This window comes from Rhipicephalus sanguineus, unplaced genomic scaffold (assembly GCF_013339695.2).
Source record: "Rhipicephalus sanguineus isolate Rsan-2018 unplaced genomic scaffold, BIME_Rsan_1.4 Seq215, whole genome shotgun sequence".
NCBI lineage: Eukaryota > Metazoa > Arthropoda > Arachnida > Ixodida > Ixodidae > Rhipicephalus > Rhipicephalus sanguineus.
The window spans coordinates 353,018-365,077 of record NW_023614786.1 but is presented as its reverse complement, the minus strand read 5'-3'; the positions used below and the strand labels follow the sequence as shown (position 1 = coordinate 365,077).

At 44.5% G+C, this 12,060-nt stretch overlaps 1 protein-coding gene across 1 annotated transcript; it reads right to left on the bottom strand.

The window, feature by feature from the left end:
* Positions 1-767: 767 nt before the first annotated feature.
* Positions 768-11,979, bottom strand: LOC119376725 (aurora kinase A-like). The gene is given in 10 exon segments (XM_049411470.1): positions 768-896; positions 1,663-1,860; positions 1,862-1,895; positions 5,995-6,143; positions 9,791-9,929; positions 10,025-10,104; positions 11,071-11,188; positions 11,296-11,363; positions 11,518-11,552; positions 11,740-11,979. Coding segments are annotated over 9 exon segments (897 nt in total). The 5' UTR covers positions 11,539-11,552; positions 11,740-11,979; the 3' UTR covers positions 768-806.
* Between the last annotated feature and the right edge of the window lie 81 nt (positions 11,980-12,060).

Sequence of the window (12,060 nt, the reverse complement as noted above, 5' to 3'; positions counted from 1 at the left end):
CTCGGGAACGCTGCTCATGCTCAGAGTTCGTGTCCTGCCCACAGTTGGCCTGGCCCTTTGCTTGAACCCATTATTAAATTCCGAGTGGATTCTCCGAACTTAGTCCAAATTTTCCAGCATGTGGCCGTGGCCAAACGCTTTAAATCAGGGAGCATGCAATTCCCTGGTGGCACATATATTTGATAAGGCCAAAAACATGGTCCAAATTATCGGAGCTAATGTGGGCAGATTGGGAAGCTTCGGTGGTGTTGGCCGTCCATACATTAATTTTCTTCTTGAACTTCGAACATAGCCCTTGAAGCCAAGGATATCTACAGTTGCCAAGAGGCAGTCACCGATTAGGCAACTTGCCAACTGGCTGCTTGCTACACAACACTTTTTTTTGCATCACAATTCTTTATTGTCGCCACCGTGCTATAATTGCCCAAGGACCTTACAGCAGGGCTTCAAATGAATAGCAACACATCAGATTTTGTGACAGGTCGTACAGGTAAAACACTATTAAAACTATAAAATGCCATGGGAGCAGCAAAGTTTGGAAGAAAAAAAAAAGAGAGAGAGAGGAGTGCATTTATTCAAAGTAGCGTCCTAGCACATCAGGCTGCTCAGCCATGGCCAATGGATACCTGCGATGTCACAAAATGAAAAAAAAAAAAGCACAAATATGTACACGCAGAGTTTAAATTTTCAAAGTATTTCCTACTCTAAATCTGTAGATAGCTAACCTAAAACTCCTGTAAACTTTGCAGATTTTAGATTAGGAAATACTCCAATTTAAACTCTTATACAAGTCTATTAATATACAATTACAAGCTAGGTTCCAGATTGCTTGTGACCCAAGGATGCGCCATAACTTCTTCAATGGTTGGCCTCTGCTTAGGATCCTTTTTCAGTAGCTGAAAAAAAAAAAAAAGAAAGAGGAAGAAAAGTGAAGTTCATGGACTTTAGGGAGGAAGCAATGTGCGCTTGAATGGAACGGCAATGGGCAGTCCAAAAACAAATTCCTTAGAGGTTCTAATCCGCCTTTTTCACAATGCCACGGCGCCCTTCCCCTAGCGGAAAAGTCGCGAAACGCCGTACGACCTCGGTGGCTTTTGTTCTGGCCGTACGGTCGTCTCGGTCCCTACCAAAATGGCAGATAGCAGCACAGGGAAATGTAAAAGGCTGATTGACTGAACAACCCCAAACGCCTTTCTGCTATTCGTAGCAATGACTAGAGGAAACTACGCATGAGGTATTGTCTGCATTAGCACACCCATAGTGGAGGTAGACGTCTTACTTTTTGTTAAATTGGGCTTTATTAATGCATTTTATTTTGTGTTACATAACATATGGTAGTATTACACCTAACTTTAGCAGTATTCTTGTCTAAGACATTTTCACAGCTTGTAGGTTTGTTATATGCAGCTTGGTACGTATGGAGAAGACATCAACATTTATAAGCCTTTTTTTCTTTTTTAATGTACACTGCAGGCCAAAGGCCTTTTCGAATGATATCCAAATTACCCCATCCTCCGCAAGCCGTTTCCATTTTTTTTACCTGCAAGTTTCTTAATTTCATCATCCCATCTAACCTTCTACAGTCCTCGGCTGCATCCTTCATCTCGGTATCGTGCAACAATTAAAGAACAAAAGGGCAAGATATACGACATGAATACTCACCCTGGAAATAAGATCCTTGGCATCATCCGAGACGTGAGCTGGAAACCGAAGGTCCACACGGCGAATTCGGTCGTACGTCGCTGCAGTAGTGTTTGCCTCAAATGGGGGCCTACCTACAAGGAACTCGTAGATCAGGATACCAACGGCCCAGAGGTCCACTTTTTCATCGTAGACACTGTTTTCGATCATCTCTGGCGGGAAGATAGTCCATGGTGCCACACATGGTGGCGCGCCTGCAGGGTAAGCAATCCATGCATTGCACTGCTCAGTTTTCAATGTCAATGTGCCACAATGACTAAGCAGCTATGGCACTTTGCTAGTAAGCACGAGGTTGCAGATTTGGTTCCTAGCTATCCCAGTGGCTTAGAGTTCATGTCCGAGTGCATGAGCAAGTGCTGCATCCAATTCCCCAACTTGTTGGGGGTGTTCTCCACAAGCCACTTCGTTGGAAGCACGACTTGGGGTCAGTGAAGTCACTGTTGACTTATAGCTTGGATTGTACAAAGCAAGTAAAGAAAATGATATAGCGCTGTATTGTTTCTGTTCCGAGATGAAAAATGATGACCCTGTGTAACGGTTGACAGGCTCAGTGCAGAGGCAGACAAATTGAGAGAGACTGCTTTCCAAAGGAAAGGCTTCCTCCTAAGGGCAGCAGGGAGGCAGCAGGCTTTTGAGCAAAATGAGTATATGAAACTAGCGGTCAGCGTTGTACACATTCCTCTAAAACAGGAACGAAGGCTCGTTCCTTTCCAATCTTGGAACGAGTTCCCGTTATAGGTTTCTCAATGAGAAAGGAACGCGTTCCAGTTACTTTTCGAAAATTGGAACGTGTCGTTACTTTTACGTTGCATTTGAATTTTCAATCAAAATATAGTGCCGGATAACCTCGAGGCGAAATAAGGGGAGCAATTTAAAGCTAACATCGAGCTACATATATTTTACAAATTTGACATCGCCGGCAGTAGCTTATATGTAGATAAAATGAATTTAAAGAAACGCTCCTAGATGCATTTTTTAGAGACCACCGGCCATACTACAGACATGCCTAACTGCAACTTTTGTGCTTGTCTATTACAAGTTCAGCACATGGACTACCCACGTCAGTCATCAAATGCGCCGTCATAATACTGCGCTTATAAGTTTCTTGCACAGGAAACCACATCGAAAAGAACAACACATAGGCATTTAATGAGTGCTGATTGAATACCGCAGTGTGAGTAGAAAATAATGTCTAGGATACATATTCGCATCTTTAAAAGTCCCTTGTTCGCACTCAGCAAGAGTCACATATCGATGTTGGTATCCGACTGAGGAACCTGTTTTCTTGTCAGCACTTCGTTGGCAATATTGAAGAGCCATTCCATGAAGTGCTTGAGGGTACTGCCATGTTCTACACAAATAGGGACAAGTCCACCGTGGTCGTAGGGGCGAGGGCAGGCTCAGCGCGCGCAACAAGAATGTAGCGCTGGACATAGGTCGGCAAAAAACCTGGAGCTCACTCAGAGTCACTCATGAAATATTTTGCCCTTAGAGCTCACTTAGACTCAACAAAATTTTCTTCAACCGGACTCACTCGTACTTAGACTCACTGAAATATTTTTCAGCCGGACTCACTCGTACTCAAACTCACCAAAATATTACTCACTCGGACTCACGGCTCTATCCGAGTCTGAGTGAGTCGACTCATGAGTCCATTAGCATATAAATGGCATTTTCGAACACGCTGTAAATGGTGTTTAACACCAATATTTCGCATAATCGGTGCTCTACTTGGTTCCTTTTGATCTCGTACCTTCAAATACGAGTTATCAGTGGTTGCAATCCAGTAAGGACATTTTCATTGAAGCATAGACTCGAACGAGATTGTTTTACCAAGAACTCCCCTTGAAAGAGTTTGAGGGAATAGGTGCTGTGACCTCCCCCCCTCCTTAACTCACTCCTCTGATCAATAAATATTGATCGGGCGTATGAACGCTAGTGCGTTGAAGTAAGTGTTAGTCGGCGTGAGTCTAGATGTGATATAAGGCTTATTGTAATGCTAAAGTCTAGTAGATAGAACCATAGGTCGGCAAAAAATATGGAGCTCACTCAGACTCACTCAAGAAATATTTTGCCCTTAGGGCTCACTTGGACTCGGACTCACCAAAGTTTCCTTAACTAGACTCACTCGGATGCAGGCTCACTAAAATTTTTCTTAATTGGACTCACTCGGACTCCAGCTCCCCAAAATATCACTCACCCGGACTCACTCAGACTCCCGGCTCGATCTGAGTCTGAGTGAGTCTCAGTGAATGGACTCATGAGTGAGTTTGTCGAGCTATGGCGCTGTATGTACGCGCATCGTTTATTGCATGACAGACATCAGTGCGGCGGCTGTTGAACTGAACTATAATAAAAGTTGCAGATCGGTGCTTCACTCATTTTCTGCGGCCTCTGGCGTTCTGATTGGCTCCTGTGTCCCACGCGCGTCAAACACCAGATTCGTGACGATTATTCACGCTGTTCGAAAACTCCACGAAACCATGCGTAAACGCCTTGACTACAGTAAGTCGGCTCCCCCACTTTTCCCTATGCTGACAAGGCCATGGGGACGCGCAGCAGAATTGCCCAAATACGCAGCGCCCCCCCCCCTCACACACAAAAGCTGCTTTTGAGTTGGCAGAACAAAAAGGTCGCCGAGGTAAAAAATTGCGTGCCCTTTCCTGGCGGCAGCCTTACAATGGGGTTCGATGATTCTCGAATGTCAAGTACAAGTTCTCCACTTAAGAACGGCCCGTGATTGCTGTCAGACTGGCTCAGACAAAAAGAAAAAAAAAAAAAAAATCAGCTGTTCCTCCTGCGCGTGGTCGGTCTTGACATCGCGCGCTTTCCTGCGCCCCCGGCGGGCGCCTTAAAGTGAAAACCAGGATGCAGCATAGTCAAGTGACAGGCGAGCGGTAGATTCTTACGCCTCACGCGGTCGCCCATCCACCCTGTTCTGCATGATGTGCTGTGTGCGGGCGCCTGTTCAATGCTGAGGAACTTTTACAGAAGGAACGCCATTCTCTATGCCGTTCCTACGCAAACGTAACGAGTTACCGTTTCACCGATCCTCAATGGAACGGTGGCGTTCCTCTAAAAAGGAACGTGGTTCCTTGGAACGCCGTTCCGTACAACACTGCTAGCGGTGCGCCTTTCTATGCACATGTACTGGCCCACTGCCTTAAGAGGGTAACTCCTTGCTTAACATTCAGGTTTTAATTTCTGCATCCCAACAAGTTGGGTAGGCTTGTGCCAACATTGACTGTGAATAATGAAGCCAAAAGGCTAAGAAAAAGTGGCTGCCAAGTGAGACTTGAACAGTTCTGTCCCATGCCACATCAGTGGTTATTCAGTTTCACTTTCCTACAACCATGTGTATATTGAGCAGACCGTGCCGCACTAATCTGTGCCTGTGAGAATATGTACTACAATTGCCTTAAAGGCCAAGCTAGCTCAAACCTGTCACACCAATACGGTAATTGTGAACGTGTCCCCCGATTTGCCAACACCACCATATTGTACGGTCACAGGAGGGAGACGCAACAGGAAATTGTCAAAGCAATCCATGTCAACTGTCGCAAGCATGCGTCAGAGATCGAGGCCCTCGATTGCCTTGCACAGTGAAGAACTTGTGTATGCATTCAGTTGAATATGCGACGATATGTGCTTTGTATAGCTTCTCCCAGACGACTGTAAGGCCGTCATTTGGCACTTGGGGAAATTTAAAGGGACACTAAACAGAAAAAAAAAAAAACAATCTGTACAGTACACTCGGGTAAATTACCCTTTCACAACACAAAAAGCACAACTCTTAACACAAGAAGACGGCTGGTAAGCGAGACAACACGCTAAAAGAAAAATGCAGGTGGTGTCGCCATACTGAAGTTCCTACACCAACTTGCCGTGGCGTCATAGATTTCTAGGGCGTCTGCTGAAGCCTACATAGTTCACAAGCGGTAAAAATGGAGTACGTTGCCAGCTAACAGGGGCTTAATGTACCAAGTTTCAGGAAATTTTGTTGAGCCAATGTGACCAAAATACAAAACACTTCAAAATATATGACGTCATGCTGACATTTGCGTGCAGGGATATGAGCGCGAAATTTAAAAATGAAACTTTGGAGGCTGGTCTTCATTTCTTTTTTATTAACCAACATACGATAGTGAAATTCATGGAAGTACATTTCTTGGATAATCACTCTAACCGATTCACTGTTGCATTTTAGTGTCTTTTTAAAGGCTGCGTGTAAACAATTAGGCATACAGTCCAAGCCACAGTTTGGGCCCAAAGTAAATGAAATGAAGAACACACCTTGATGATGGGGCATGTACAGACCAACCAAAGTCTGCAATCTTGAGCATACCGTTGGCGCCAATAAGGATGTTTTCTGGTTTTATGTCTCGATGTATGACCTTTTTGCTGTGGCAGTACTTCAGGGCATCACAGACTTGATAGATGTACTGTTCGAGGGGGGAAAAAAATGAAAAAGAAAGACCATCACTGCACGAAGAATAATGCTGCAGAGACGGCTAGTCACAGCACTGTGGACATAAGCAAGGCAAAGCATTAAGACAAAGCTTTATTTCAAGGCTAATTTCGATAAGTTTATTGCATTTAAAGGCCACCAGTCCAAATTTTTGTTAATCACTGGAAGCTTCAAGATGCCGTCTGGGAAGCTAAGAATCTTTTGAATGGAACTTTTTACAAACTTGCATGACCCCCTTGCAATGCCAGCCAAAGGGCCCCGATGAAAGCATGCCAGTTTCATTATTATCTGCTACTGCCATGTATCTGAATGGCTTTTGTGACAGATGTCAGCATCACAAAGAGTTTTCTGGCTGTTTTAGGCCAGCAATTGGCGTGCAGGCTTCCCAATTTCTTTCAATGCGTGCTAACGTTCTGTCATCATGCTTAGGCCAGGGATGCAACAGCTGCGCCAAAACTGCGAATTTGTTGAAATTGTGCCACGCTGCGCCAAAATGCCTGACCAGCTTCAAAATTTCTCAGTTGCGCAAATTTTAGCGAGAAATGGAGGCCACGTTGGTCATCTGCAGTGTGGGCATCATCCAATACAGATGCGCAGACCCTAACCCTAACCCCCGTGAAAGAAAAGAAAAAAGTAACAGTTTCACCACAAGAACGAAGCAATGAACGCGATAGCAACAAATTGTAATGTTATACGAAGTGAGGTTGGCAGCAAACTCGTTTGTATCCGATCTCGCATACCTCTACAAAACATTAGTGTTAGAGAATACGGCCGCTCTAGGGAAAGATGCTCTTTCTGTACAGTGTCTTCGCATTGAGAGCGCAGCATGTAGAGGGGTATACGAGCCGCCCCCTGATGGCTGCCGAGATAGCGCGCGCCAGCAATCGCGACCACGCCTTTAGAATCAAATTTCAAAGATGTTGCTACTCGAGCGACATCCCTCCCCCCCCTCACGTCTTTTCATGCTTGTTCAAGACGGGCGGGGCGTTTCCTCTCTGCTTCGATGGCAGTCCTCCCGAGCGGAGTGGTTATCGCATGTGCCCTCTGAGCCACGGAGATACGCTGGCTCGTTTGATCTCTGCTTCAGCCGCGTTCGTCGCCTGCACTCGCGCGCTTTTACCCGCGGTAGAACATACTACGCGCCGGGGGATGTTATCAATTTAGATTTTATATGGAACACTGAACATGACGTCAAAAACCCGTCGACAGTGTCCATATAATTGCTATCGCAATAAAAAAGGACAGTGGTTCTCAAATTTCCTGCTGCTTGTTTTATTGCATCGAGAACGTTTTTTAAGCCAGTTTTGCCGCAACACACTAGTGTCCTGCGGAAAAGCGTACCGAGATTTAGAAGGAGCCTTTAGTACTAGCTGTCAGGGACACAGTACATTTTGTACCTTAATGACTCATTCGTGCATGCGCCATGAAATGATGAGTACTAGTATGATCGCCGACGTCTAAAAAATTATTGGCAATCATTTGGAGCTGCTGCGTACGGCGTTTCTGCGGCCTTGAAAACAGACAAAAATGTACGCCAGTCTTCTTTTTTCTCCACCCCCACTTGCTCCTGCTTTACGAATCTCCTGAATTTCGAGGTTGCCAGGTTCGCAGGTCCACATTAGCATTTACAGTTGCTGTCGAATTATTCGACAGACCCTGCAACTGTTAATGTGGACTTAGTCATTGTTCGCACTGGGGGTGGCTCAACACACTGCTTTTATTGAAATAGCAGTGTTCATGTGCACTATGCACAAGTTAGCTGATGTTTATTGGTTTGTACGTTTTTTTTTGTTTTTGCACGTTTTTTTTTTTTTACAAAAGTTCGCCTTTGTAAAAGTTCGCCTGCTCCAAATTTGGGATTTCGTGCTAAAAATTCAGGTTTTTTTCGTAACCTGCTCTAAATTTGGGTTTTTGTGCTCCAAAAGCAACATTTTGCTGCTCCAAAAATTGCTACAAATCCTATTCGTCTGTTGCACCCCTGTTAGGCTTGAGACATTGAGTAAGTCTGCAGTTTCTTACGTTGTTTGTTACTGAAAGCGTGTCACCAGGCAGGCATTTTCTGTTTAAGATAGATTTTGCGCTTATGGCAGCTCTGTTCGTATTCGAATATTGCAGAAAGTTCCCACGTTATTGTCACGACATTTTTCGAAGTATCACTTGGCATCGTTGCTTGCCTAGTTTCTCAAGAACAAATTGGAAATTGGTCTGTGTCAGAGCTTCGCAAACACCCCCAACCAGTTTCTCTAGGCGCCAATCTTGAAGTTGATACTTCAACTCTATGCAAAGACGAGATTCATAAAAATGATAGAATTACATATTTGGTTTTGAATTTTCAATATTGCATTAATTAGTTAAATTTTTATTGTAAAGAAAAAAAGCTGCTCACACTTTTTGTCTGCAATTGGGCACCGAGTTTGGTGTTTATCTTGCTCTGTTTTTAACTATGGATATGTACAAACTGGTTGCATTCACCACTACGGTTGAGTGTGAGTTTTTGGGCTCTGTGCAGGTTGAAGACTCTAATCCTGTGAATGCTTGCCAAAGGTTCACAGTATGCGCGTTAACATGTCCCAACCGATCACCCAGAATATAAGGTTTGGGAAAAGGTACAATTCCACACAACGCCTTCACATTCCAATGAACGTTTGCTGGCAAGCGTGCCCCGTCGCCAAAGTTTCACCAGGGGAAGTGCAGCGCTGCATGTTTGCATGCAAGATTCATTGGTTTGTTACTGGACATGTTAGAAAAAAAATAGAACTGTCTTGTTGCTACGCTTCCAGGAGGCAAGGTTTACTGCCAATGCAGACATTACATGCCAATCCATAATTTGATTACAAGGCAAAGCACAGCGTAGGACTAATTTCAACGATGCGGGGTTCTTCCAATGTCCACCTAAGTACCCAAGAGTTCCTGCATTTTGGCCCTTTTGAAATGTGGTTGGAAACAGAACCACGAACTTATGATTAGCAGTGTTATGCTGTAGCTGCTCAGCCAATGCAGGAGGTACAGGCCTTGACAAGAAAATGTGTTCGCACGCCTTTACAAGAAGCATCCGAGTATTGAAGCTGAAGTGAGCAGGGGTATGGCTGGTGTTCCAGTGTGTTTGTGAAAGTGCAACTGGCACATGTGGTCTAGTGTGAACACTATGGAATAATAAATTGCACAAATGCTAAACGAGTTCTGAAGGAAAAAATTGTAGCGCAAAGCAACACACGGACAGACAGAGAGGACGGGACTGGCGCTACTTGATGGTAATGGCCCTGCCATTCTTGGCTTGCTGTGACAAAAAGACGTCCGTGTGTTGTTTTGCGCTACAATTTTTTCCTTCAGAAGTCATGAACCACTAGCCCAACAAAACGTATTGCAAATGCTAAATGAGTTCTATTAGCTTCCATGCACATCATAAAATTAGTAACATACTACTGTCACCTCAATAACTAGAATTTATGGCTTTGACAGAGCCATCAAGACACAAATGGATCAAGCTACTGGGAGCCCCATCAGTTGGCTTGTGGTTTTCTAATATAGCAACTGCAATGAATTTCTGTGCAAGTAATCAATTAGAACTGTGTTTACACAGGCAGTTAGGGTTGAGGATTGTACTGCAATCGGAAGACTTACACTTGCAGACTTCTTGTCATCAAACATCTTGGCCTTGGTGAGTTCTTTGTACAATTCTCCTTTGGGAGCATACTCAAGGATAAGATATACTCTAGTGTCATCATGGAAATACCCATATAGCCTCAGGATATGTGGGTGCCTGCACAAAGAGAAAGTATCTTTCAGTCTGCTGCATGACAAGTAAATAGCAGATCTAACCGAACCAAACAAACAAGAGCAATGTGAAAGACAAACCTGAGGTGTGATTGGATTTCAATTTCCCTTTGTAGCTGGTGTTCAACATTGTTACTCTGCAGCTGGGACTTGAACATGACCTGTCAGGATAGAAGGTCAGCAGCCATCAGAAATACGCAGAGCAATCGTCCACTCCCTTTCTTAACTGAAGAAAATGTTTTCTCATCACTAGCGCATATAATGAATTAAAGTGCTGCAGCTTTCTTTAATGACTAGTTCACAGTACTAGGGGCCCTTGCTTTACACGTAAAAATAGATTTTGAGGCCCTACAGTGTTTGATGGACAAGGACAAACCTAGGCCAATGAAATTGGTAAATTCAAATAGCCACATCCTCTGTTACAGAAAGATCTCCAACAAGAAATAGTATGGTGTTGAATTTCTAATACACGATGGCATTGCGGGCAACATTGACGAGTTCCACAGCATCAACGGATGAGCAGTATGCATCGTTATGATACTAAACGGTAGACGCGAACTGAAAGTTTTACAAGGATATGCTCCGATGTCCAGCCATAACAATGAGGAAGCAGAACAGTCCTATTTGGGTGCCAGGTTAGCAATGCAGACGGTGTGAACACAGCACACCATAGCTGTCTACAGTTCTTGTTTTGTAGCATTCAGTAGAAGGGCATTTGTATGCGCTGAGCCAGTAAAGGCACTCAAAATTAAGTTAATAGAGTAGCTACATAGTATAGTTTCTGTGCATGTATCATATCACTTATGTTAAGCACTGTTTAGTAAACTGTTGTTATGCGGTACATCACGATTGAACTGCTATTTACTGAACGTTACCTTAGTCTGTTTGACACACACTAAAACAATTTTTCCGGCCTTGTCTGCTTCAGCGACAGTAATAACTTACGAGTGCTGTGAAAAATCAGATTTCGGGTTCTTATTCGTGCAAACTGCATGTCCCCATCGTTGGAGCCTCTGAAAACTACAGACAAATATCCACTGCAATGACTGCGGCGCAGAGATAAGCAGCGCGCGGTGAAGCCGCCGCTTGTTCGCCATAAAGGAAACGGTTGCGATAGCTGTGCCTACCTTGAGGGCAATAACAAACTTGCTCTTCTTCTCCCGTGCTAGGTACACATTTCCGAACTTTCCTTTGCCCAGCGGCCTTCCTATTTCGAAATCCTGCAGGCGCCACTCCGCGCTCGCCCTGTGAATAATGACATTTAGTCGAACACGTGCCAGTAGCCTGCACATATCGCAATAATCGCTGCTTAATCATGAAAGTTCCAGTTCTACAAGGTTGAAGGAGCTTGCCTTTTCTTCTTTGAGGCATCATCGGTCTTTGCTTGCGAGCTACCGTCAGCAGCAGTCGAGTTTTGAGGCTGTAACGGAAGAGGCCGTCATGAGAACCGACCCAACCGCTACTATCGGCGCCAGTTTACAACAATTACGGCGATCAGTAACAACACATGACACGCATGGAAGTAATATTACATTGAAGACGCAACAAATGTGCCTAGTAGTGTGCTTGATTACCTGATTTTCTTTGTCACCCATATCCGAGCAAGGAACTGCAAAGTAAACAAAACAACGTCAACGGCTGGCTAGGAATGCGTCGCGCATGAAGCGTCCTTGCGCCGGGAAAAAGGAAACGTAATAAAGACAAATAACATTAATGATGAGGCAACGTGGGGGACCCCGTAAGTGTAAGATGCGCTAGCAAAAGATGACTTTGGCATCTCTGGGTTGAAGACTCACCACAGGCTGTTGAAAGTAGCTCCGTAAGTGAACACAAGGTGATGAACGGCTAAACGGGGGCTCTGTAACTACAGAAGACTAGCAATGACTGATAGTACCAGCCTTGTACAAACAGTACTCGGTACTAACGGGCACAAGCGCAGTGCGCGCACTGCGATCACAGAAGAAGCATGAGCTGCATGAGCGTTGAGGCGTTGAGGCGTTGAGTTGGCTGAGTCCGTTTAAATTTTCGCACGGAAGTTTCTATTGGCCGGCTGGTTAGGGCAGCAGCACACCCCCTGGAATACAAATGAACTTTTTCTTTCTTGTTGCTCATAAACG